The sequence below is a fragment of the Epinephelus fuscoguttatus genome, linkage group LG6, assembly GCF_011397635.1.
Source record: "Epinephelus fuscoguttatus linkage group LG6, E.fuscoguttatus.final_Chr_v1".
In the NCBI taxonomy this organism is placed as follows: domain Eukaryota; kingdom Metazoa; phylum Chordata; class Actinopteri; order Perciformes; family Serranidae; genus Epinephelus; species Epinephelus fuscoguttatus.
Window position 1 is genome coordinate 29,846,533 of NC_064757.1, and position 25,469 is coordinate 29,872,001.

At 41.2% G+C, this 25,469-nt stretch overlaps 3 protein-coding genes across 10 annotated transcripts; 1 reads left to right on the forward strand and 2 right to left on the reverse strand.

Annotated features, from left to right (window-relative positions):
* Window positions 1-1,002: 1,002 nt before the first annotated feature.
* On the reverse strand, window positions 1,003-8,697 carry LOC125890933 (intracellular hyaluronan-binding protein 4-like). 7 transcript variants are annotated; one of them, XM_049579852.1, is made up of 9 exons: window positions 8,343-8,557; window positions 5,287-5,515; window positions 4,473-4,638; window positions 3,447-3,587; window positions 3,281-3,352; window positions 2,569-2,649; window positions 2,019-2,193; window positions 1,556-1,747; window positions 1,003-1,370 (listed from the first exon to the last, which is right to left on the reverse strand). In XM_049579852.1, exons 1-9 carry the CDS (start codon window positions 8,412-8,414, stop codon window positions 1,305-1,307), a joined length of 1,194 nt encoding a protein of 397 aa, XP_049435809.1. In that variant the 5' UTR covers window positions 8,415-8,557; the 3' UTR covers window positions 1,003-1,304. The 7 variants fall into 7 exon arrangements, with proteins under 7 accessions (XP_049435809.1, XP_049435808.1, XP_049435814.1 ...); XM_049579851.1 differs by having other exon boundaries at window positions 1,005-1,373; window positions 8,343-8,556; XM_049579857.1 differs by lacking the exon at window positions 8,343-8,557 and adding an exon at window positions 8,659-8,697 and having other exon boundaries at window positions 1,012-1,373.
* A 1,335-nt stretch (window positions 8,698-10,032) lies between these two features.
* On the forward strand, window positions 10,033-15,680 carry znf367 (zinc finger protein 367). Its single transcript, XM_049579861.1, has 5 exons — window positions 10,033-10,619; window positions 11,405-11,555; window positions 11,878-11,997; window positions 12,362-12,500; window positions 12,609-15,680. The coding sequence occupies exons 1-5, from the start codon at window positions 10,338-10,340 to the stop codon at window positions 12,865-12,867; spliced, it is 951 nt and encodes a 316-aa protein (XP_049435818.1). The 5' UTR covers window positions 10,033-10,337; the 3' UTR covers window positions 12,868-15,680.
* slc35d2 (solute carrier family 35 member D2) lies at window positions 14,295-24,278 on the reverse strand. 2 transcript variants are annotated; one of them, XM_049579860.1, is made up of 12 exons: window positions 24,016-24,278; window positions 23,076-23,109; window positions 22,864-22,950; window positions 22,707-22,774; window positions 20,077-20,148; window positions 19,741-19,809; window positions 19,539-19,641; window positions 18,991-19,083; window positions 18,823-18,890; window positions 18,607-18,685; window positions 16,133-16,215; window positions 14,295-15,852 (listed from the first exon to the last, which is right to left on the reverse strand). In XM_049579860.1, the coding sequence occupies exons 1-12, from the start codon at window positions 24,135-24,137 to the stop codon at window positions 15,723-15,725; spliced, it is 1,008 nt and encodes a 335-aa protein (XP_049435817.1). In that variant the 5' UTR covers window positions 24,138-24,278; the 3' UTR covers window positions 14,295-15,722. The 2 variants fall into 2 exon arrangements, with proteins under 2 accessions (XP_049435817.1, XP_049435816.1); XM_049579859.1 differs by lacking the exons at window positions 14,295-15,852; window positions 16,133-16,215; window positions 18,607-18,685; ... (5 more) ...; window positions 23,076-23,109; window positions 24,016-24,278 and having other exon boundaries at window positions 20,714-22,774; window positions 22,864-22,939.
* Window positions 24,279-25,469: the final 1,191 nt, after the last annotated feature.

Here is a 25,469-nt window from a genome sequence, read left to right on the forward strand (position 1 = left end):
TTCTACTACATCCAGTCTGATTTTGCAGCGTGCAAGCCAGCATGCTTTACTAGCTGTTCTGACCCACAATTGTCTGTGTAGCGGACGGTATGTCAAGGCTATTCAAGAGAAGGCTGAGACACGGGGTCAAACATGGGGGGATTGCACATGCGCAGTAAAATCTGGTCTGCACTTCCTGAAAGGCTCAGTAGATGGCGTGAGACCGCAGAATAAGGGGGGTGTGCATGCGTGTCATTTTCACAGCTTATTACTGGACTGTCACTGGTGGCCTGCGTTGTGGGTGAGAATGACAGAGATGCAATTCGGACAACTAAAGGCAGCCGCCATCCAAAAGTCCAAGCAGACCGCACCAAGCGCACTCCTTGATCGCCTGAGCAGATCCTGCGCTTTTTATCTAGCGCCCCTGCTGTCACCCTCCAGCATCGCAGCTCAAGTTACACTGCGCATGTGCAATCCCCCCATGTTTGACCCCGTGTCTCAGCCTTCGCTTGAATAGCCTTGCGGTATGTCACATCCACTGAGCTGCAAACCGATGATAGCGCATTCACGTCACCGACAACCAGTCGAATATTAGTAATAGGAATACTGACTGTTTCAGTTAAGGAACCATAGCTATTACCATTGGACATAACTATAAAAACAACTGACAGAACTGCAAATGTAATTTCACTGTTGCAAATAGCCTATTAGAACTGGCAGTCTGTGCAGTTTACTTAGCACATTGCAAAGTAACAGTAGATCTCTCTGGGTTGAACTCCACTCTGCAGAGTTCAGTGAGTGGCCTTTGTGTTATCTCCAAGGTAACGGATATAAAAGCAAGAGGGCCAAAGTTGAGTGCATTGTATGAGAAAGTAGTATGTCCGGATTGTTGGCATACTGCATGCAACAGTACGTACTTTTTTAAGGACAGCTGCAGTACCCACTTATAGTAAAAAGAAGTATGGGATTTGCAACACATCCACTACCCTGTTTTTCCCAGCTGAGTACAGTTGCATAATTGCCTACAAATGCAAAAGGCAACACAGATCCATAAACCCAAACCTCTCACATTTCATACTTGTTCAAAGTAGTCCCTGTGTTGCATTCTAAAAAAAGAAAATACAGCTCCAAGATCAATTTGCAAAAGCATTTATTCTTTAGGATTCAAATGCCGAACAGTGCCATCTGTGCAATAGAACAAAATAAATCAAGTACAATAAAACCCCAAACCTTAAGAACAGCAGAAACATGAAACGTGTTTTTTTTTTTTTTTTAGCAAGTGCAACCAATATTCCCCACAGGAGGTAAACGAGAAGTGAATTCAGTTATCTTCCTGCTGATAGTGCTGGAAAGTCCTCTGGGTCATCCGGGTTCGGAGCCAGATCGTCCTCCTGCTGAAAGAACACATAAATCAGTGATCTAATGTGCATCAATTTGAGGGTCCTTGACACAAAAAAGGTTGATAACCACTGATTTACAGCATACAGTTTAACATATGTTCCCATGTGCTTCCACTGGGGTAGCCTACATTTTGTGCTCTATGATTGATCTCAGTGAGCAAGAGTTGAGAACATACCCTCTCTAGTATGGGTTTGGCTCTCTCTGGGCGACTAGCCAGGCCACCCCGTGCTCCCCTTCCCCGACCCCCGCGACTGGGGCGTCCAAGACTCCCGAAATTGATGTCCAGAAGGGAGGTGATGTCATTCACGGACCTACGAAGGAAGTTTCCTTCATCCTCCATGTCCTCCAGGGTCCCCTCCTTCACATTCTGAAGATTGAAGGCAAATGCTTAATCAAGTCATCTAAATGGTGTAGTTGTCTTGTCTTTAGATTTTTAGATAAACCTCAGCAGCCTTAACCTAGTTTACACTTTTCTGAGGGTCTGTATGTTATGGTGGAGCATCACTGCAGGATGTGGCTTACTACTAGGCCTACTTATTTCTTAAGCAGTCCACATAAGGTCTCATCAAAGCTCCACTTTGATCAGGGCTTTGTTGTCTTCTCCTGAACAGATTCCATAAGGTGCTTTTAATCCTCACCTCCATGTACTTTGACTGGTGGATGACCTTGGCTTTGGAGGGAATCTTGTCCTCGGCTTTGCGGATATTAAACTCTGCCTTGGGGCGACTTGTCTCCTGCAGGGCCTTCCATTCGTCCAGGGACATCTCCATGGCAACGTGGACCACCATCTCTCCTTCCTCTTCTTCCATTGCTCTGCCATGATTGGGGACAAACTACATCTGTCAGTCCACTTCGTATCTACATCGTAAAATGTGAATCTAGTGTGACACTATCAAATTAAAAAAACATTCTTAAGTTGTTTCTCATGACTCAAATTACCAAACTGCCAATTATTACTTGAGTCTTTAAAGTAGAGAGACTAGATTTTTTTTTCTCCATTAATCTATTTATGGATGCAAAAACACAAGCACAATTTGTGAAAGCTCACTTTTCTACATTTTGGTTGATTTAATTATTGCACAAGTTTAGACTAGTTAACTGTCACTCTTGTCTGATGATTCTGCCACTGAAGGATGTGATGTGACTCTGATGTTATTTTTAAGAAAGGTGGTTATGTGCGTCACTCACCGATTCGGATTCTCATCCTCCACAGGTATTTGGTGCTCCTCAGATTTGACTGGAGCATCAGAGGTCACCTCCATTAATTCACTTTACAAAAGAGACATGGGCAGAAACACGTCTCTACTGTGCTCAAAATTGAAAGTTGTTACTTAAGGGAAATTTCGGTTTATTTCAACCTGTCTCCTATCGTCCTAAATTTGTTTCAAGTGACTAGTGACATAGAAATAATAGTTAGCATGTTAGCCATTAGCCTAGATACAGCCGGGGCGCATAGTAGTGTCAGACCTGTTAAAATGTAATTGAACGGGCAACCTTCAAGTGCAAAGTTAGTCCACTAAACAAGCTTTTTTCCACAAAGACCGCCTCATATCATTAGGATAAATGTCAGAGAACATACAGAAAACGACATGTAAACGTGTTGTCTTACCTTACTGGTGTGGTGCCATGTTTGTTGTTTACCATTTAGCTAACGATATGAGGCGGTCTTTGTGGAAAAAAAGCTTGTTTAGTGGACTAACTTTGCACTTGAAGGTTGCCCGTTCACTTACGTTTTAACAGGTCTGACGCTACTATGCGCCCCGGCTGTATCTAGGCTAACGGCTAACATGCTAACTATTATTTCTATGTCACTAGTCACTTGAAACAAGTTTAGGACGATAGGAGACAGGTTGAAATAAACCGAAATTTCCCTTTAACATGTTAATGAAATTCCACTTACCTTGCACCGTCTTCAACACTGCCCCAGTTCCAGGGTCCTCTGCCTCCTCTCTTTTCCTCAGGAGAGACTCCTCTGCAATGAATATTAGAAAAGTTGCAAATACACCATTATGAGAGAAAAAACAAGACTTTCTAAACTGGACTGCTACATGAACAAAAAGGCTTACGTTCCATTGTGTCGATCATACTCTCTCTTGCCCCTCGGGTTGAAGTTGTCGGAGTTCCTTGGGTATCCTCCACCTCTTACTCCTCTCCTACCTCTGGTCCCCCCTCTGCCCCATTGGTCAGAGTCTGTATTATAGGAAGGCCTGGGGACCAGTCACATTAACACTTGTTATGTGGTCCTGTGACAGCTCCGACATTTCAAAGTATTACTCAAGACTTGGTCAGTTGCATCTCTTACTTTGAGAAAAACAGTGAGACCAAAAGAAGGTGAAAATACTTCATCAGTGACAATTATGGGAGAATTGTGACTTCTAAAATGTCGGCTAACATTAGCATTGAAATGTTACTGGTCATACCAGACCAAGCGAGACAGCGGCAGCAAAACCTTGTATTAATGTATTGACTAAAAAAAAAAAAAAAATTGTCTTCTTAACTACAAGGAGGTTTTACATTCAGTTTGTTAGCTGGATTACAGGAAAACTACTGGTTCCATATTAATGAAACTTGCATAGGCCAAGGAAGAAGCAATTCAATTTTGGAGGAGGTCCGAATCACAGGTCGGATGCCCAATTTATTCTACACATTTTTTTTAGACTGTGAGATAGGACAGCTGGCCAGAATAATAAGAATAAATCATGCCATAAAACCTCAAATCTAGCAGATGGTAGCAACGTTCAATACTGACAAACTATATCCAAGTGTAGACATGTGATGACTCCATATCACAATCCATGTTCACGGGTACCAGTAATCTTCTGAGGTGGCTGTAGTTAGCATGTAGTTGTGCAAACTTCACACAGAAAAACAGTCCTCTTAGAGCACTTGGGGTCAGTTGTTTCATGGGAGAACCAATACTATTGTAGAACTGGACAATTGTAATAATGTTTTTTTTTGTTTGTTTGTTTTTTCCAAACTAAGGTGTGGCTATGGAAACGTAAATACACACGTGATGCAACCAATTTTACTCCCATCCAGATGTGAACCCCCCCAAGTAAAGTTTTAGCTTTATCTTGTAAGAAAACACATACTTAGGGATGGAAAACTCTTGAGGAGGGTACTCTTCTCGGTTGGCCCTGCGCTCCCCAAGGGCAGGCCTCTTTGTGCTCCTCTGGGCCTCCTCTCTGCCATCTCCACTCTCAGTGAATGGTCCAGGACGCGCCGGCTGCTGCTGCTGCTTCTGCTTCGGCTTCTGGACTAAGGGCAGAAAATAAGGTAACGTTAGTGAGATATTCGGTTGTGTTTTCTTGTTTTTCTTCTTTGTTTGCAAATGAAAAACTTAAATTATTAAATGTTTGGTCAAGCAAATCATGCTAAAATCTATACAGCCCACATATTACAGTCTATAATATCACATAAAATGTTGGTCTGAACCTTCCTGTCATCATTTAGCTCTTAATCAAGATTATTAAAACATTTTCCAATCCAATCTACTGTTCACAATATCCAAAAGCTCCATCTTACAAAAAGGAAAGAATGTATCTGATAATACCAAAGTATGCAAAAAAGCTAAAAAAAAAAAGTGAGTCCAGTGAAAATTTGTGTTTCAATAACAAGGAATAACTGTACTTAAACTTTTGTCAGACATAAAATTTGCATTTAAATGGAGTTTTGAATGTGCTTTAGAATTAGGACAATGTTATTTGGCTTCAGATAAGGGGTGGAAATCCTGACAGCATGAACATGTGCTCAGCAGTCTCGCTGACTTTGCACCATCAGCAGCTGACAGCGCCTGAGCAAACTGGCCACTCTTGGCTGTGCCACCCAATCTAGAAATACTAGCTGCTGCCAGAATCGTTTGGATTTGGGGTGTGTAACAATAACGCAGCCGGGCGGTGAGCTGACCTGGAGCCGGGTCTTGACCACCCGACGCAATGGGGACGCGTCTGTCCTTCTGGGATTCCTTCTGACCAGGTTTCTTCTGCTTGCCTTTCTTCTCGTCATCCTTCTTTTTCTTTTTCTCCTTCTCCAGTTCCACTTTGCTGAGTAAGTCAAACGGGTCAGCATCGTCATCCAGTAGATCCCCGAACCTGTTCGCCACAGCGCACCCGTAGGCGTCCGGTAGCATTTTAGCCTGTGTGTGACGAGACAAAGCAGAATTCAAAAGCTGTTTTCCTCCTCAAGGTGAACGCATGCTTTGCAAATAGCAAACAAAAAGCTCATGCAACGACCGTTATCGTGCCCGGCTGCAACACAACAGAGCTGCGGACGATACTTTGCTGCCTCCGCTAACATCCAACAAATGCCCACAGCGGTTTGTGGACACTTTTAAATGTTTGCACGTGTGGAGGCGAGCGACGCCACGCCCCTGTGCTCATCAATAGGCTGTTCACTAATCAATATTCATCCATTGCACAGACTTGGCTCGAGTCCTCTGCCAGTGTGGGTGGATTATTCTCTGCTTAGTCAGGTCCTGGTGCTCGAATTGGCACAGGGACTGAAGTCAAAGGGGAAACGTGTTTATACATGGACAAATAAATACATAACATTCAATGATAAAGACGAACAGTTCCATTTTGAAGTTACAGTTAGTACAAGCAAGTTTTGAGAAAAGGCTACATATGAGCTTGAACTGAGGGTTGTTGTTGTTATTTCCTGTATAAATAACTCTAACAACTCTGTAACTCTAATTAACAAAGAACACTATTAAAAATACCATGATCATAAAATATGAGAATACTTCTACCAGCTAACATTAGGGACTGTTCTTTACTTATCAGAGAATGGAGGTGGGTGAGGAGTGACTTTTTTTTATTTTTTATTTTGACCTCTCTCCAAAACTACGAATATTTTTCCCTGACCCTCCCTGAGTGACAAAATGCAAGGCTCTCCATCCATCATAAATTTGTTATTAGATTTTTAAAACATACTCTTAGATGTTTGAAAGTTAAAAGTGAAAAGTTGAGGATGAAATCTTGAAACTGAGAAGAGCTTAGGTTTTTCACTCTTGTTCATGCCAGATATTTTGTGCAAATTTACTTGTGGCCAAATTTTAAATGAGACATAAAATAAAGTTATTCTAAAAAAATGTCACTATTTCAAGCTCAAATTTGGTTATGTTTTTTTTTCCTGACAGCAGCTTTTCTCATCCCATCCCCAGAGTGAGTCTGCGACACCAGGGGTCAACATGCCCAGGACCCTGCCTCTGCCTGCCGCCTGGCACGAAATGCACCCGAGCGAAGGAGTTCAAGTATCTCAGGGTCTTGTTCATGAGTGAGGGTAGAATGGAGCATGAGATGGATCAGTGGTTTGGCGCAGCGTCTGCAGTGATGCAGGCGCTATGTCGGACCATCGTGGTGAAGAGGGAGCTGAGCCAGGAGGCAAAGCTTTCAGTTTACTGGTCCATCTACGTCCCAACCCTCACCTGTGGTCATGAGCTCTGGGAATGACCGAAAGAATGAGGTCACAGACACAGGCTGCTGAAATGAGTTTCCTCCGAAGGGTGATTGGGCTCAGCCTTAGAGACAGAGCTGGACATCTGAAGGGAGCTTGGAGTAGAGTCGCTGCTCCTTCACGTCGAAAGGGGCCAGTTGAGGTAGTTCAGGCCAGATGCTTCCTGGGCGCCTCCCATTAGAGGTGTTCTAGGCACGTCAAACTGGTAGGAAGCCTCGGGGCAGACCCAGAACACACTGGAGAGTTTATATATCTCATCTGGCCTGGGAACACCTCAGTCCCCCAGGAGGAGCTGGAAAGTGTTGCTGGGGAGAGGGGCGTCTGGAATACTTTGCTCAGCCTGCAGCCCCTGCGACCCGGCTTTGGATAAGCAGTTGAAAATGGATAGATGGATGGCGTTTGTCACACGACATGTCCAAGGACTGTCAGAAATTTGATAATCCAACAATAATTTCTGTTTTAACAGTTTCTGGCAATGATAAATCATGCATTTTTTTTTAGAGAAAGCATGCCTTCCAGTTTTCTTTCAAATCGCACTAAAATAAATATAAAAAACAGCAATTTCAATTGCTTCCCAATGCTTACAAAATATTTGAAATGCCTTCCCCTTTTTGCACCACCCCTTACCCTTCATAAGTAATGAACAGTCCCTTAGTTTTAATTCGATTGGTTTTAGCTAACATTAGTCAGCTGTGAGTAATTAAATCTAAGGGCTAAGTTAGCTCAGGTTCAGGTTCATTGTGGTGATGCTCAGAGTTTTGGTTTGACGATTATTAATTTTGTCTGTATTACAACAAAAGCTGATAACTCTAAGTGGGCTATCAGTTGTCTTAACACACAATTAACGTTAGTTAAACTGGTACAATTTTATAGCTCAGTAGCTAACGCTAGCTAGCTCTGTGTGCTAGCTACTTCTGTTTCTAGACCTGTTTTAGATAAGTTACCCATATAAAAGCTACACAAGTCGTAAATGGGAATAAGAAACTCAGTTAAGTTATATTTTTTACGGTGGTCCTTTCTTTGACAAACACCGGTACGTGACTGCAGCTGTTTCCGTCCTCGTTAGCTAGTTGTGCTAATTAGCCGTTAGCTGACGTTAACTGACCGAATCTCAGGTGTACCAGTTTAATATGCTCGGGTCAGACAAAGATTTAACGTTATCTGTCAAAAGCTTCAAACAAATATTATTAATTCCCTCGTATTTCCTTACAACATAAACATTATTATAGATTTTTTTGTCTGCATATTATATTATTAGCAACTGTAATAGCTGTAGTATAGTACCTGTAAGATGAGGCCTAACAAGTTACAATTCAATTTTTCAGTTCATACTTTATTAAAGACACATCTCACGGAGAGGTCCATAGCACCTTAAGAGTAAGACAAACAACATACACAATTTAAAAAAAGAGACAACAACAACAATACACAATAAAACACAACAGTGATGTTACACTTACAGACTGTTGAGTAACTTCAAGTACAGCTTGATTAAATATTGAGCTCACCTGTGTCTGTGCAATGATTACTAAGCAGTCTTTACTTTTCCATGGCTTGGCACAATCTGAAGGTTGTTCCATTAAGTCCGCATATTTGCATGCCTTTTGTATATTGTACAGCTTGTACTAAATTGTGCAGATCTATGTACACTACAAAATTATTCATAACCTGTATCTATTTTGCTTCAGACATAGTCATATTTCCCTCCATGCATCATTTGATAAATGACCATCCAACTATATATAAAATGACCTCATAAATTTGCATTTATTGTTATCCTCAGATAGCTACATGTTTTCCAGCAATAAAATTATTCCAACATACCTCAAACCTGAGAAACTGTGTCACTGTCTCCAGCAGGATGAGTCAGGATATATTTTACTTAATGGACCTTAGCCCCATCTAGTGGTCAGAGTAGAAAACACATGTCAGACGTACAGTCTAGACATACAATGGGGTTAGGGTACTCGATTCAAATTTATATCAGTGTCCAGCATTAATTCGTTAGGAAATACTACAAAGAGTTTAGTGTATGGGCTCAAAAAGATAAGCTCATAAAGGTAGTTTTGATTTCACTTGTTAGGTTGAATATCATCTGAGGTTTTAGTGGTTTAAAGACACATATTGTACAGTGCAGTGGGATATAGTTGGATTGTCTTTTTAAGGTTACAGTGTCAGAGTGAGGGACACAGACAGACCAGCTCACAGCAATGGGAGGGGCACATACAGCCAAACAGAAAGGCTTCTGTTGCACCACAGTGAGTGAAATTGCTCATAGGACATTATGACTGCACGTTGCTCCAGTTTTTTTTTTTTTTGTTTTTTTTGTTTTTTTTTTGTTATAGCCTATATATGGGCAAGATTTGGCTCTGTTTTTTGCATTGCTCTGAATGTACACAGACACAGACAAACAGCTAGAACAAGGACAACAAGGATGGATGAATACAGGTAAAAATATAGTACATAAGTAGGCTATGTGGGAAAAATAGCTGTAAAGAAATATTGTTTGAATGAAAGCACTGATGACCGACAACAAAAATAAAAAGTATATATGTCATGGCACTGTGAACAAACACTGCCATTTGGTGGCATCATAAATCATCAAGTCGTGATGTTTTGATTTTCAGCACTTACATGTGCATAGATAGACAATATTTTCCTACTGTACAAAAACACTATATTAACTGTTATGTGTGATGCTAAATTAGACAAATTTATCAGAAACAATATTTCAAAGTAACCTTTACTTTCTATTTCTTATTCACCCGCACAGTAAATCCTTTGTTCAAGTGTTTCCGCCCTAAAATGATTACGTAACTTTGGCGCCTCTAGGGCACCGTTTCCTTTCCCTTTAAATTGCCCCAAAAATGTAATAACATAAACAGACTCCTCAGCGCGGGAAAGAGCCATCTGCTCCCCTGCAATGTAAAATTAACCGCCCTTCACTCCCATTGGCTGCGCCGTGGCCGAACACGCGCTCTGCACAATTTCATTGGCCAATCTTGAGGTTAGCGTGCAAGAGCGCGCGTCAAGTGTTTAAATCTCATTGGATGAAAACGTCTCGACCAATCACTGCACACAGAACGCTCTCTCTTCTTCCCATTGGCTCTGATGGCTCTATGTGGCTGCTGGCATTGGTCGCATCTGGCACGTGGGCTCGGATCCCTGCAGCTGATTGGTCGGTGACATGCTCGGGCGCGATTTTGCAACGCGGGACAACGCTCCTGTGGGCGCACACAGGTCAGTTCAGACGACCCGCTGCGACAAGGAGGAAACTTCCCATCAGCTTCATATCCAACTGTATCTTTACCGGATACTTTGTAGCGCAGATCGGATCCGAGATTAGCCCAATTCCTCTTTGGAAATGAAGGACATATTCACTCCGGATTAAAAAAAAAGGCGCACTATTTATGACTTATACTCATTCATTTTTTTCAAAATAACCACCTCGAGTTGAAACTTTTGCGTGCTTCTGCCAGAGTTTTGACACCCACACCAGCACGATGGCCGACAACAAGCACCCGCACGTCATTTTCTGCAACGACTCGCCCAAGAGAGTGTTAGTGTCCGTTATCAAGACCACGCCGATCAAACCGAGGAAAGCAGCGGAGGCCCTGACGCCCACCAGCCCCGGTTTCAGCGACTTCATGGTCTACCCGTGGAAGTGGGGGGAGAACGCCCACAATGTGACTCTGAGCCCGGGCTCAGTGAGCGGGGCTTCGTCTCCCACCGGGACCCAGACGGCCAGGGAGGCAGACACGGATACTTCACCGGAGCAAATCAGGGTATGTTCATGTTAATGTAACCGTAAAGTTACGAAGAAACTTGCAGCATGGCAGATAATGTCACACAGACTTAAAACGTACCGCTCCCATATAGTTTAAAGATGTTGACAACACCGTAATACAGTTATTATAACGTATTAAAACACTTCAAATATGTTAAAGCGGACCTACATGTCATAACAGCAGCTTTTGGGAGGAAAAGAGCGCGTGCATGAGGATACTGACATATTTAAAGACACAAATCACCCCAAACTGAGTCGTTATAAAGATATTAATACGGCAAAGATGTAAATAACATTTAATTCCTACTTGAAAGCTGTTAAATATTGTTAATAGTCAGCTTTAATATGGCCGAGGTTTGGAGTCATTTAAAAAATCGCCCGCGCATTAGGGTGTGACACGGTGCAGTTTAAACCCCAGCTACTTCCTGGTTCTGGAGCAGCTGCTCATACATGACGTCTAGTCGCGCGCCAAAAATGTAACCGGATGTGAATGAATTATAATGGACAAACGTGCAACAATGTAACACGTGAGCTCAGATAGGAAGCGCTGGGAACTCTACAGTGTATTGAATAGTTATTTATTATAATAACAAATACAAATGCATATATGTAATCAAAGTATTATGAAAATATGATCTCTGACCTTTGTTCATATGTTGTAAATGTATCAGATCATAGAAACATAAAAGGATTTCATACTCAGTCTGCCAAATTATACTCTGCACCTGAATATGGAAAAACTACTTTCACAATTTAACATTTCTGTGCATTCTGTGCTGTCAGGATGGCATCCGCCGAGGGCGTCCCCGGGCTGACACCGTCCGGGAGCTCATAAGCGAGGGGGAGACTTCATCCAGCCGCATTCGCTGCAACATCTGCAACCGGGTGTTTCCCAGAGAGAAGTCTCTTCAGGCTCATAAGAGGACACACACAGGTGAGAGGAGCAGTGCATAGAAGACAAAATATATTGTTTTGGCTTAATGTCAAAAAGACAGGCGCCTCAAGAAAAGCTGGAAGTACTGGGGTTTCATGATGCCCTTTCCCACACTATTAGAAGCAGGGAAGGTCATGTAAACACCTGTCAAACCAGTAACATTAACATGCTGGAACATGAACGGGCACGGCAATGTTTGATGTGTGAAAGCATGAAACAGTTGACCTTCAAGTATCAACTGTGAATATTCAGACTTTTGTTTTCACATCTGAATGTAGTATGTGTGTCTAACTGTGACATCATCATCCTTATTGTCCCGCAGGAGAGAGGCCCTACCTGTGTGACTACCCAAACTGTGGGAAGGCGTTTGTCCAGAGTGGTCAGCTGAAGACGCACCAGCGGCTGCACACTGGGGAAAAACCCTTTGTCTGCTCAGAGAAAGGTGGGTGCCAAATGTGGATTTCAGGGAAGACTGCGCTTTTAAGCTAGCTGTACAAAGTGTTACTAAAATGATGTTGTTTTGCCAAGCAACAAAAGTCAAAGTCAGCTGTGTGGCCTTTCACTTTTAGTTACTTTAGGTACTTTCCAGAGGCAGTCACTGTGACTGACTGGACTCTTTAACTGGCTGAGTTATATTTGTAGCATTTGGAAAGTACCTAACAAACACAGAAATTTCAGTATAACTGTCTGATTTAAATAAACAAGCTAGCTGAGCATCAAACATAAGGTCAATGCATTACTCACCTTGGCAAAGACACATGGCCTTTAATGTTTTACTGTTTATTCATACGTGTCCCTCTCTGCAGGATGTGGCAATCGGTTCACACATGCCAACCGTCACTGTCCCATGCATCCTTTCTCCCGTCTGAAGAGAGAGGAACCAAAGGAGGGCCAGGGGAAGGCTCAGTCTGTGGATAACAAGGCTGTGGCTGAGTGGCTGGCAAAGTAAGTCACTACAGTGGAGTGTTATAAAGCATACTAGGACTTGTATGGTGCATTTAAGTTACATGATCTGCTTGCAGTGTATGTTAATAGTCAACTCTGTCCTCTCAGGTACTGGCGAACCCGTGAGCAGCGCGCCCCCACAACCACCAAGGTGAAGCCACAGGGCAAGGCGAGAGCAGAGGACCAGGAGCAGCAGGATCCCATGGAGTTCCTCCAGTCAGATGAAGAGAACGGGGAAGAGGAAGAGATGGCAGAGGAGGAGAAGAGCAGCCAGGGAGGAGCTGCCAAGCGCCGCCTCCAGGAGCAGCGAGAGCGTCTCCACGGAGCTCTGGCTCTCATTGAGCTGGCCAACAACCTGTCTGCCTGAACACCCACCCAACTTCCCGATCCTGGACTCCCACTCCCCGCACCTCATATCTCCCTCCCCAAACCGCCTTCCTGCAATATGTGCTGTAGCTAGAAAACGTTCATAAATGCAGATCGATGACTAGTTTAGTTAATTCTATCAAGTTGTGAAAGGAGACTTTGAGAACGAGCTGAATTGGCCTGAGATCAGTGTTATGCACAGCATCATCACCCCCCCCCCCTCCCCTCACAGCACCAGGAAGGCACAAGCTAAAGCACCTTATTCTGCTTTCATTTTATCCTTTTAGGCTGCTATAATTGTAGATTTAACTATATGAAGAATGTCTTTCTTTCTCCTGTCTTCTAAAGGCAAAGAAAGAGTACCTATTATTTTTAATTTTTGTTTGCACTTTGATGGTAACGAGTTTTTTTGAGTGTATTTGTGAGTGTAACAGAGTGTGTATGACTGATGTATATATGGATTAAGCTCAGATGGACAGAGTGATACAGGGTGTGCTCAAACATAGGATATGTTAAAGTTGCATTCCAACTGTCGGATGGCCTCTCATCATGCTCCCAGGTTTCATCTCCAGCGTCGTAAGCACAACGTCGCCGCCACTGTCGACAGCAGTGGTGGCAGAAATGGACTGAGTAACGTTCAGATAGTTTAAGCCTCACCCGCGCGGCACGCTCCGACAAGCGTGCGTGGGTGGACAAAAGGAGACAGTACAAGTCCAGGTCTGATCAGTTCAGTGCGCAACATGGTCATTTTTTATATAAGCGAGTAAGAGGTGATCATTGCAAGCCTAATCCAGAGGTCTGGTTAGGCACAAGCTTTTCAAAACTCCAAACTTTGACAGCTTCACCACTTTATCATTACATGCATGACATTACCACACAGGAAAAGTTCACCTTGACTTAACTGTACTGTCTGACAGATTTAGTTAAAGGTTCAATCTGTAGGATTTTGGGGGATATTGGCAGAAGTGGAATATACTAAAATAAGCAAGTTTGCATTAGTGTATAATCACCTGAAAATAACAATCATTGTGTTTTTGTTACCTTAGAATGAGCCGTTTATATCCACATAGGGATGGGATCCACATCCGCAGAGATCGCAATGCTGCACTGCCATGTTTCTACAGTAGCTCTGAATGGACTAACCAAATGCTGGCTCTATATAGGACTCTATATAGTTAGCAGTCCCTCTGCGACAAGCCAGACAGTGTCAAAAACACTGATTTGCGATGCGAAAACTGCTTTACTTAGTGTTTATACCGGTTTAAATCACCAGGTCTGTTTGTTTTAGAGAGTGAAAAAACTCTGCGGATCATTCGGCTCACGGTAAAAATCTTAAGTACAAGTTCTCAGAGAAAAACGGTGGCTAGCACCCGGTCTCCAACATGCCAAAAAGCATCAGCGAAACACTAATTTGTAACGTGAAACTGATTTTTTTTTTTTTACCAGTTTTAATCACCTTGTCTGTTTGTTTTGGAGACAGATGGTTGTGGATAATTCGGCTCAGAGTAAAAACCTGAGGGAATTCAAACAAGTTTTAGCTGGTTGCAGTTTGCAATCCTCACCACTAGATGCTACTAAATCCCCCTTAACCCTGCACTGTTCTTTTCAGTAATATACAATATCCAAAGGTCCAGAGTGCCTTTACAAACATGCCATATTCCAATTATAACAGCTGTTTTCCTCCAATACAAGAATCATGTAAAACCTGCAGACCTTAAGCTGTTTACCAACCAGACGGGAGATATTTTACAATGGATGATGTCAGTCACCTTTTATATTAAAAGGCGGCAGACTGGTTACGATGTGGGCATAGCATCATAGTAGTGTGTGGTGCATGTATGTCATCTCATTTCAAAGGTTAAATTATGAAATATTTATTTTTTTTCTGGCTAACATTTTGTCCAACTTTGATAGCCCTGAGATCATTTGTAAGTGAAGGGAAATATTTTGGCACCAGCAAAGAAAACATTTAGATTATGTCGCATACATTTAGACACCACACTGATTTTTATTTAGCACTTACACCCCTTGAGTCTTGGATTAAGCTTGCAATGCACTGAGGATTAGGTTTGTCGTACGTGTCCAAAGAAAGTGGCACCTGTTTCTGATAAACTGATTTTTGTAGTGCTGTTTTTTGTTTCTTCTTTTTTCTTTAAAGCAACACTACATCCTTCAACACTGTATGAAGCCTCTCATAACTGCCCTGTCTGCTCGGTTGTTTTGGGGAAACCTGCACCAGCGACCTGTCACTCTAGCTGTGATGTTTGAATCTGTTCGATTTACAAATTACCCTTATGGAGTTACGGTGAAACTGGAAGGCAAGTGAATTGTTGATAATCAAGACACCAAATGATTTATTTTTTACCCAATTATAGTATATTTTGAAGCATTTCTAACCCTTAGTCTATTTTGTGGTTTGAGAAGATTATGGCATTTAATATATACACATTGAGTTTGTTTTAGAATATTGAGTGTGCACAATTTTACAGAGAGCTCTGAAGTTGAAATTTTAGTCTCAGTTTCCCCCTCAGCTAACATCCTCCAACAGTTTTCACATTGTGACATGTATAGACTGACCCTGCTTGCTTGGTAGACATTTTATTACACATTTTTAAAGATTTCTCTGACAGGCTGTCCACACTGTTGTGTAATTGTTGGTTTTCAATAAACATTCACTGAACCTGACCCAGAATTTATGTGATCTTCTTGTCAGTTCATTCATATACCAGCAGTAATGTCTCCAGGACAATCAATTGAGTTTAAATAAACATCAAAATAAAAGTTCAGAAGCAAAATTGAGCTCCAACATGAAGCAGAACAATGCCACCTAGTGGTGGATGTTAAAATATTGTCCATTTAGTTGGCAGAGTACTTCCCTGTTGAATCCTCTGGGATGTGAATCTTCAGCTCTTGTGCACTTTCTGCGTTAGTCCCAGATGATTTTTGGTTAAACGTGAGATATGAGTACACCAGTCCACCTGACATACTGCAAAGACAAAGATGAATGAATGTTAGGCCATGGTAAATGATTGTTGCTACTGCTGAGCTGTTACCCAGAGTGACTGAACAATGTGTGCCAAGACAATAAGCTTCAGTTCAAAGATGCTGGGGCCTCTTGTTTGATTGTTTGATCACATTGAACTCTGACAATTTGCAGTTGTAGTCAAGCACAGTTCATGATGACATTTAACAAAATATGTTGGTCACAAACTGTTAAAACAACAGAATAAAATTAAACTGAAGTGGGGAAAAAATTAACTTCTTACCAAATGCTGAGGCCGAGGAAGTTGGTCCAAGAGAACAGGTAGTCTCCACCTACAAAGATGCCGATATAGGCTACGGCAACATTCTTTAGAAAAATGTAATATTTACACAAGTTAGTGATGATCCTGTTAGCAGAACAAGGATGATGTTTTAAGTTCTTTGTTGTTATGTCTGTTACTTAGCACAGCATCTCAAAAACTTTAGGGGAAAGTTAAAAGGACAGTTCACCCTAAAATCAAAAATACATGTTTTTCTTTTTACCTGTAATGTTATTTATCAATCTAGATTGTTTTGGTGTGAGTCGCTGAGTGTTGGAGATATTGGCTATAGAGATGTCTGCCTTCTCTAAAGTATAATGGAACTACCATAAAACCTCAATTAAAAGCCTAGGGTCTTACTAGCTCAGTGTGGCTATTCATCCATCCATCCATTTTCTAACTGCTTATCCTCTTGAGGGTCGCAGGGGGGCTGGAGCCTATCCCAGCTGACATTGGGCAAGAGGCGGGATACACCCTGGACAGGTCGCCAGACTATCACAGGGCTGACACATAGAGACAGACAACCATTCACACCTACGGACAATTTCACCAATTAACCTGCATGTGTTTGGACTGTTGGAGGAAGCCGGAGTACACGCTGACATGGGGAGAACATGTAAGCTCCACACAGAGGGGCTCCCACACCCGGGATCAAACCGGGAACCCTGCTGCTGTGAGGTGACAGTGCTAACCACCACACCACCGTGCCGCCCTGTGGCTATTCATTTTGACAAATAAAACTCTTGTTGCCAAGCAGCTTGTTTTTTTTTAAGTTCTTCGGATGTATAAAAGCAGGTTGTTGGCTACCTCAAATAATGTGTCCATTCCTCCATTAGCCTGTAAGTTATTCATGTTCCTTTAGTCTGTAAGGGTCCTCAGATGAAGAGAATCAAAAGGGTTTTTCATAAAAATTGATCCAAGTTGTGAGTATTGTTTTAACAGGATAAAGTGGTATTGTGTCAGTATGTCGGGTGCTGTAATCCTTGAGCGCCTTAACTCTCTCTGTGATGCATTGTATGTCAGAGCTAGATCAAATGAATGATTCATTCCTGATATTATCTGAAGCCTGACTATTATACAAATAATATTCACACTGGTATAAATAAACAAATAGATCATATGTCCTGATCTTTGCACAGTTTTGTGTGAAAGGAATTAAAGGCCTGTCCCATATATAGGCCTGTTAATTTCAGCAACTAAAGCAAATAATAGCCCGGGCAACTAACTGAAGTTTTATGGTATATGGCACTCAGTTTGTGGTGCTCAAAACACCATAAAATACATTTGAAAAACTCAACAGCAACGTCTCTTTCCAACTGCACCCTCTAACCATAAGATGACACAGAGGGGAGCATTGCTACTGCTAGCTCACCTAGCACCACTGAGCTAGCTATCGTTACAGCTCAGCTGAGGAGGACGTCATTAATGTTTACATCTTGTGCCATCACAAGCACCAGCCTCCCATCTATGTGTTACATGCATCCTTCTCCATGGTGATATGGTTAGTGGGTGTAGCTTGGTAGACAGAAAATAGTTCCTACATGAGACTGCTACAACAAGGTCTGTGGATTATCTTGAGTAACCAGGTCATGATTTCTGGAAAGAGACATTGCTGTTGAGTGTCATCTAGTTCCATTGCATTCAAGAGAATGCAGACATCTTTACTGTCGATATCTCAGACACTCTGCAACTCACACCAAAACAATCTAGAGTGATAAATAGCACTACAAGTATGAAGAAAAATATGTATTTTGATTTTGGGGTGAGGGCGGCACGGTGATGTGGTGGTTAGCACTGTCGCCTCACGGCAAGAGGGTTCCCGGTTCGATCCTGGGTGTGGGAGCCCTTCTGTGCGGAGTTTGCATGTTCTCCCCGTGTCAGCGAGGGTTCTCTCCGGGCACTCCGGCTTCCTCCCACAGTCCAAAAACACGCAGATTGGGGACTAGTGCTGATAATTGATAACTCTAAATTGTCTGTAGGTGTGAATGTGAGCGTGAGTGGTTGTCTGTCTCTATGTGTCAGCCGTGTGATAGTCTGGCGACCTGTCCAGGGTGTACCCTGCCTCTCGCCCGATGTCAGCTGGGATAGGCTCCAGCCCCCCCGCAACCCTCAAGAGGATGAAGCGGTAAGAGGAATGAATTTTGGGGTGAACTGTCCCTTTAAGCCATCACAATGGGGTGAAGAACAAGTATCTAGTTTTTGATGCAGATTTAGATCCATGTGTAGATGCAGTTAATTTAAAAACAATCCTAGCATTGCATGAGAGGCCATTTTGAACATAAACAGTTTTTACTGTTAACTATGTGTAGTCTGAACCCAGATCCACACAGAAGCTCGATTATTAACATAATGGATTTGTAGGGTTGTGCAATCTTGGCTGAGGTATGTGCACTGACCTTTCTGGTCTAAAAATAGCATTTTTATCAGTGTGTTCTTACCTTTATTGCCCCCACTACTGTTGTAGTAAGTGCAGAGTTATAATAGCTGCACAGGACAATGGAATACATGAGCACAAACCTGAAAAACACAGAACTGAGTATCACAATACAGGGTAGTGGGGCAGTTATATAAGACCTATGGAAGTATGATTTCTTGCTTGTTTTTGGAGTTGCCACAAAGATATGACAGTAATTGAGCATAGTGTGGTGACATACCCCATGAAGCAGGACATGAGGAAGCAAAAAATAAAAGTGGCTGTAACCCAGTCTTTAAAGGTGACTGCCTGTGGATCAGAAACATGCAGGTGGTCAGGCAGGAAAACACACACAGCTCTGGGCACAAACACTTCAAAGAATACACTGGACTATATTTAATGTATGTACCTCGTGTAAATCTCCAGTCAATGCACTTGCCAAGAGAGTGGGGATGACAATGATTAGTGCATTGTAAAATAAGACACCATACTTCCCGAGGCCCTTAATGAAAAAGAGCAAAATATTCAATTTAATGTGACCAAAATCAAACAGATCATTTGTGACGCTTGTGCAACAAACAGCAGACCTAAAAACAGTTACTGTGACAACATATTAGATTTACAAAGTGCTGATAATTGTTCATTGGTGTGATCCTGGTGTGTCCCACATCCTGTTTACTTAAAGGGTGGACAAACATAACTAAAACCATCACCTTTACTCACACTTTGTAATGCTAAAGATAAAAATCTATCATCTCATTTTCGATGCAATACCATGTTTAGTTAAGGTTTACAGGTTTCATCCCCTTCCTTCTTCTGGCAGGACAGCTGTGCAGTAACACGATCTTCTATTACCCTGCAATTTGTCACACCTTCACAGACATTTAACTGATGTGAAACTACCAGTAGAATACACAAGGTCGTGTCCATTTGTACAGAGTGTGCAGGGAATGTTACCTCAGTGCCAAGTTTCTTCTTGGTGTACACGCTGCTGGCAGCCGTGAAAGCATCGTTGAGCAGGATGAAAGTATAGCTCTCCACATCGAAGGCCAGGTCAGAGCTGGAAGAGAGGAACAGACGGAGGCAACGCTCTGGTGTTCATTTCTTAAGGACATTATAAACAATTCCTATTGAATTAATTCACTTTAGAAATTCATACCTTGCAGCAACCATGGCACCCAGGACTATGGCTACGACACTATACACAAGGCGTCTTGGAAATGTTTTTCTGACAAAAGGAAAGCATTCAGTTCAAAAACAAAAATTGTATAGAAAAAAGCACATGTCAAAGTGCAGATAAGAATAAAAGTTGATGTTCTTTCCCTTGAATAAATCATATCTCACTCTTTAATATCTTACATTTTCCTTCTCCCCCTGCACTGAAAGCTCCTGTCTTGTTAAATTGTGTTGATAAACTGATTATAAATCTCTCCATGTAAGAGTGCTGCATGATACAGTACTTTAACACCAGCTCTGTCATAGAGATATGTCTTACCTTAGTATATATACTTCCAAGATCATTGTCATCAATATGGTGAATTTCCGTAATACTGTAAACATGGGTAAACTGTAAAAGACACCACATGACCACATGAATGAGTGCTGTTAAACTTAAAAGGAATACTTCACCCTCCAAATGATAATTTGTGTGTCACATACTCACTCTTTAAGTCAGGAAGAAAACTTTGTTTTTCTCACATGCCTCCAACAAAGAATCCAAAAACGGAGAAAATTCTTGATAAATTGACATGCAGTGCCTGCTACTGCGTTCTAAAAGTTGAACTCAGTTTATCTCAGGGTGCAGCCATTGCGGCACGTCTATATTGAAAACAATGAATTTGAGGCCTCACAAAACGCGGCATGTGTGCGGCCCATAACCCAAGTCTCATTTATCCAGTTGCATGCTAAGTACTTCCCAAACAGACAAGCCCTTTCAACTGGGAACTGAACAGAAAGTGAAACTTATCTACAAAACCCAAAACCAGTGAAGTTGGCACGTTATGTAAATCGTAGATAAAAACAGAATACAATGATTTGCAAATCCTTTTCAACTCATATTCAATTGAATACACTGCAAAGACAAGATGTTTAATGTTCAAACTGAGAAACTTTATTTTTTTTTTTGCAAATAATCATTAACTTAGAATTTAAAGGCAGCAACACATTGCAAAAAAGTTGGCACAAGGGCCTTTTTACCACTGTGTTACATCGCCTTTCCTTTTAACGACACTCAGTAAACGTTTGGGAACTGAGGAGACCAATTTTTGAAGCTTTTCAGGTGGAACTCTTTCCCATTCTTGCTTGATGTACAGTTTAAGTTGTTCAACAGTCCGGGGTCTCCGCTGTCGTATTTTACGCTTCATAATGCGCCACACATTTTCAATGGGAGACAGGTCTGGACTACAGGCAGGCCAGTCTAGTACCCGCACTCTTTTACTATGGAGCCATGCTGTTGTAACACGTGCAGAATGTGGCTTGGCATTGTCTTGCTGAAATAAGCAGGGGCGTCCATGAAAAAGACGTTGCTTGGATGGCAACATATGTTGCTCCAAAACCTGTATGTACCTTTCAGCATTAATGATGCCTTCCCATATGTGTAAGTTGCCCATGCCTTGGGCACTAATACACCCCCATACCATCACAGATGCTGGCTTTTGAACTTTGCGCCTATAACAGTCCGGATGGTTCTTTTCCTCTTTGGTCCGGAGGACACGACGTCCACAGTTTCCAAAAACAATTTGAAATGTGGACTCGTCAGACCACAGAACACTTTTCCACTTTGCATCAGTCCATCTTAGATGAGCTCGGGCCCAGCAAAGCCGGCGGCGTTTCTGGGTGCTGTTGATAAATGGCTTTCGCTTTGCATTGTAGAGTTTTAACTTGCACTTGCAGATGTAGCGACGAACTGTAGTTACTGACAATGGTTTTCTGAAGTGTTCCTGAGCCCATGTGGTGATGTCCTTTACACACTGATGTCGGTTTTTGATGCAGTACCGCCTGAGGGATCGAAGGTCATGGGCATTCAATGTTGGTTTTCCGCCTTGTCGCTTACGTGCAGTGATTTCTCCAGATTCTCTGAACCTTTTGACGATATTACGGACCGTAGATGATGAAATCCCTAAATTTCTTGCAATAGCTCGTTGAGGAATGTTGTTCTTAAACTGTTCGACAATCAGCTCACGCATTTGTTCACTAAGTGGTGACCCTCGCCCCATCCTTGTTTGTGAATGACTGAGCATTTCAGGGAAGCTGCTTTTATACCCAATCATGGCACCCACCTGTTCCCAATTAGCCCGTTCACCTGTGGGATGTTCCAAATAAGTGTTTGATGAGCATTCCTCAACTTTCTCAGTCTTTTTTGCCACTTGTGCCAGCTTTTTTGAAACATGTTGCAGGCATCAAATTCCAAATGAGCTAATATTTGCAAAAAATTACAAAGTTTACCTGTTCGAACATTAAGTAACTTGTCTTTGCAGTGTATTCAATTGAATATAGGTTGAAAAGGATTTGCAAATCATTGTATTCTGTTTTTATCTACGATTTACATAACGTGCCAACTTCACTGGTTTTGGGTTTTGTAATACGAGGTTTGAGAACCAGAGGGGCAAAAGTGGGTGAAAATCAGTTATGTATATCACATGACTGCCAAAACGGTACTTGTGAACTCTAAACCAATCCAGAGTTATTCGTCAAAAACAAAACGATTTAACACAAAAATCACTGAAGTATTTTGGGGCCATAAAGGGCGCAAGTGCACTTAAAAAAATCTGTTTTTCAGTGTGCATCAAAATATTGTTCATTAATTATAATGTCATCCAAATGTTTATAAAGCTATAATATTAAAGATTAAAATCAATGAACAAAGTCAGGGCAAAGTATTTTCAGTCCTTTTTTTGTGTTTTGGCTGTCCTGTAAAAATAGTCAAATGTCGCTTACTGTACATCCCTCTGGTTCTCAGCCCTCACTATGCTCTCTCAAAGCCAGACTCCAACTGACAAGAGTTTTCTTCACAAATTCAACACATCATAGGGTGAGAAATCGATATACAAAGGGTAATTTGGGGGGTGAAGTATTCTTTTAAGGATTAAAATCTACTTAATGAGATGACAGCCAAACTGGGTGAACCTGAGTTTTTTGGTGCTCGCCAGTCCTGTTATATGGTTCCCAACATACAGCAAAGGAAGAGGGAAAATCTGGCAAATAGAGTAAGATAAAAGGAGTGTGACACTTTAATTAAGATTAATGATGAGGAATATTTATTTTTTAAAAGAGAAATGCTTACTTTAAAAAGAATACTTCTGTCAAAGTCTTGAAACTTGACAGTTTTGCTCATTTTGGCAGCATAAAGGACGACAAGAGTGGTGATCATCTGAGAGGACAAAAGTGACAGTGAGATGTGCATGTGTATGACTGACACACACACACACACACACACACACACACACACACACACACACACACACACTCAGAAACGTCAACACCTGGATAACTCACCTGGCCTATTCCCAGACACATGTAGGAAGGAAACCTACAAAACCATCACATAAACCGTTAAAGACATAGAGTTTGATTCCATAACGACTAATTTAATGTTACAGTAAGCATCCTCTGTGTGTGAGCTTTCTCCAACAACACTGTATGAAACAATGTGGTGGAAGGTGAGTACATTTATTTTAGTATCGTACTTGAGTACAATTTTAAAGTACTTAACTTGAGCATCACTACTCCAGTACACAAATATTGTGCTACTTCCACCACATTTATCTGATACATTTAGTTACTAGTTACTTTGCATATTCATATTCAAAATAAAGGGTGGCACGGTGATGTAGTGGTTAGCATTGATGCCTCACAGCAAGCGGGTTCATGGTTCAGAGCTTGCATGTTCTCTGGCTTACTCTGGGTACCCCAGCTTCCCCACAGTCCAAAGATTTGAAGACTTAATTGGTGAATTTGTGTGAATGGTTGTCTGTCTCTATGTGTGAACCCATGCTGACTCAGGGAGAACGTGCAAACTCTGTACAGGCGCCCCCACCCCGGGGTTCAAACCAGGTACCCTCTTACTGTGCAGCAACAATACTAACCACTGCAGCACTGTGCCACCCTAAATCACACTGACTGATCAAAATGTAGGTGCTCACAAAGGGATTTTTATTTTATGTTTCAGCTTTATTGCCCAGATTAAAACATTTGCTAGAAGAGTAAAGTGTAATCAGTTACACAACTTTAATAAAGTAATAGTTTGTACATAGTTTGTGTATATACATAGTTTACTTCTGGTACTTTTAAATATGTTTTAATGCCAATACTGTTGTATTTCACTTTAGTATAAAGTTTAATACTGAGTTTTCCATGTAACATAGCACTTCATGTTGATAATGCTACTTTTCCTTCCACCTGTGATGAATGACAGAGCAGACAAAGCGTCACATACCTGTAGCTGGTCAGTACGGTTTTATTCACCACCGTTATAAGAAACGAGCTGCCGGCGTAAAACACGGCGGAGGAGAACTTGAGCAGCCCGGAGTGTTCAGTAGTTTCCTGACAGGCAGACATCTTCACAGACACTTCACAGACACCTGTTGGAGTTCCTACCGAGTTTCACTGAGGCGGAGTGACTCCTGGTTTGATGGGAGGTACTGCCCACGTGAACCTTTGCCTGGCTGCAGATAACATAGCGGGCGTCAGTGGTCATTCGTGAAACAGGACGTCAACGACCGGAAGTGACAAAATAAAATGAAATAAAACAAAAAATAAAACTAACCTAAACCAAATGAAAACATACTAAACTAAACTAAAATAAAATAAAATGGAATAAAAAATAGAAAACTAAACCAAACTAAAATAAACTAAACTAAACCAAACTAAAATAAACTAGAATAAAATAAAACATACTAAAATGAAATAAAATAAAATAGAAAACGAAACAAAACTAAACCAAAATAAAACAAACTAAAATTAAATAAAATAGAAAACTAAACCAAAATAAAAAAAAATAAAACAAACTAAACTAAAAAAAAAGATCAAATTAAAAATAAAACAAATAAAACTCAACTAAACTAAAATAAATGAAATAAAATAAAAAATAAAACAAACTAAACTAAAATAAAATAAAAAAATTAAAACAAAAAACTAAAATAAAATAAAATAAAATAAAATAAGTAGCAGAGTTAGAACTCACATTAAACAAACATTAAACTACTAATGACAACTGAAGTTGCTGGGTGGATTTTTTTTCTGCATTTCCCTTTATCTCTGGTTCATTTTTAATATTTATTTGACACAAAAAGGTAACGTTCTTGATTTATCAAAAATACATGTAAAAAGTTTGATTTTGTTCCTCCCTACTCATATTCGATGGAACATTTGAAGCCTATAACCTGAGCTTTACTGCTCACTTGTTTGTCTAATATCTAACCTACAAATAACGTTTGTCCAGTTTTGATTCTACTACTCTTCAGGGCAGTAGGCTGACTGTCTTTCATTAAAGGTTCAATGTGTGAAATTTAGAAGCATCTCGATGCAGAAGTGGAATATAATATTCCATTAGTTTCTAATCACCTGTAGATAATGATTATTGTGTTTTCCTTACCTTAGAATGAGCCATTTATATCTACATATGGAGAGGGTCCTCAACTACAGAGTTCGCCATGTTGTTCTACAGTAGCCCAGAATGGACAAGCCAAACACTGGCTCTAGATCAAGCAGCAACCTCTGGGGCTATGAAACAAAGCCAACTAAGGAATATATAAAAGCTGTATCTCAGTCTCTGCTGGACAGAGACATAATCTGTTTGGAGACCAATAGCAAGGAAGACAAGCACGCATATTTAGATTAAAAAAAAATGTGAGTGAGCATCACGTCGTGTTTTTTTAATCAAAGTCAAAG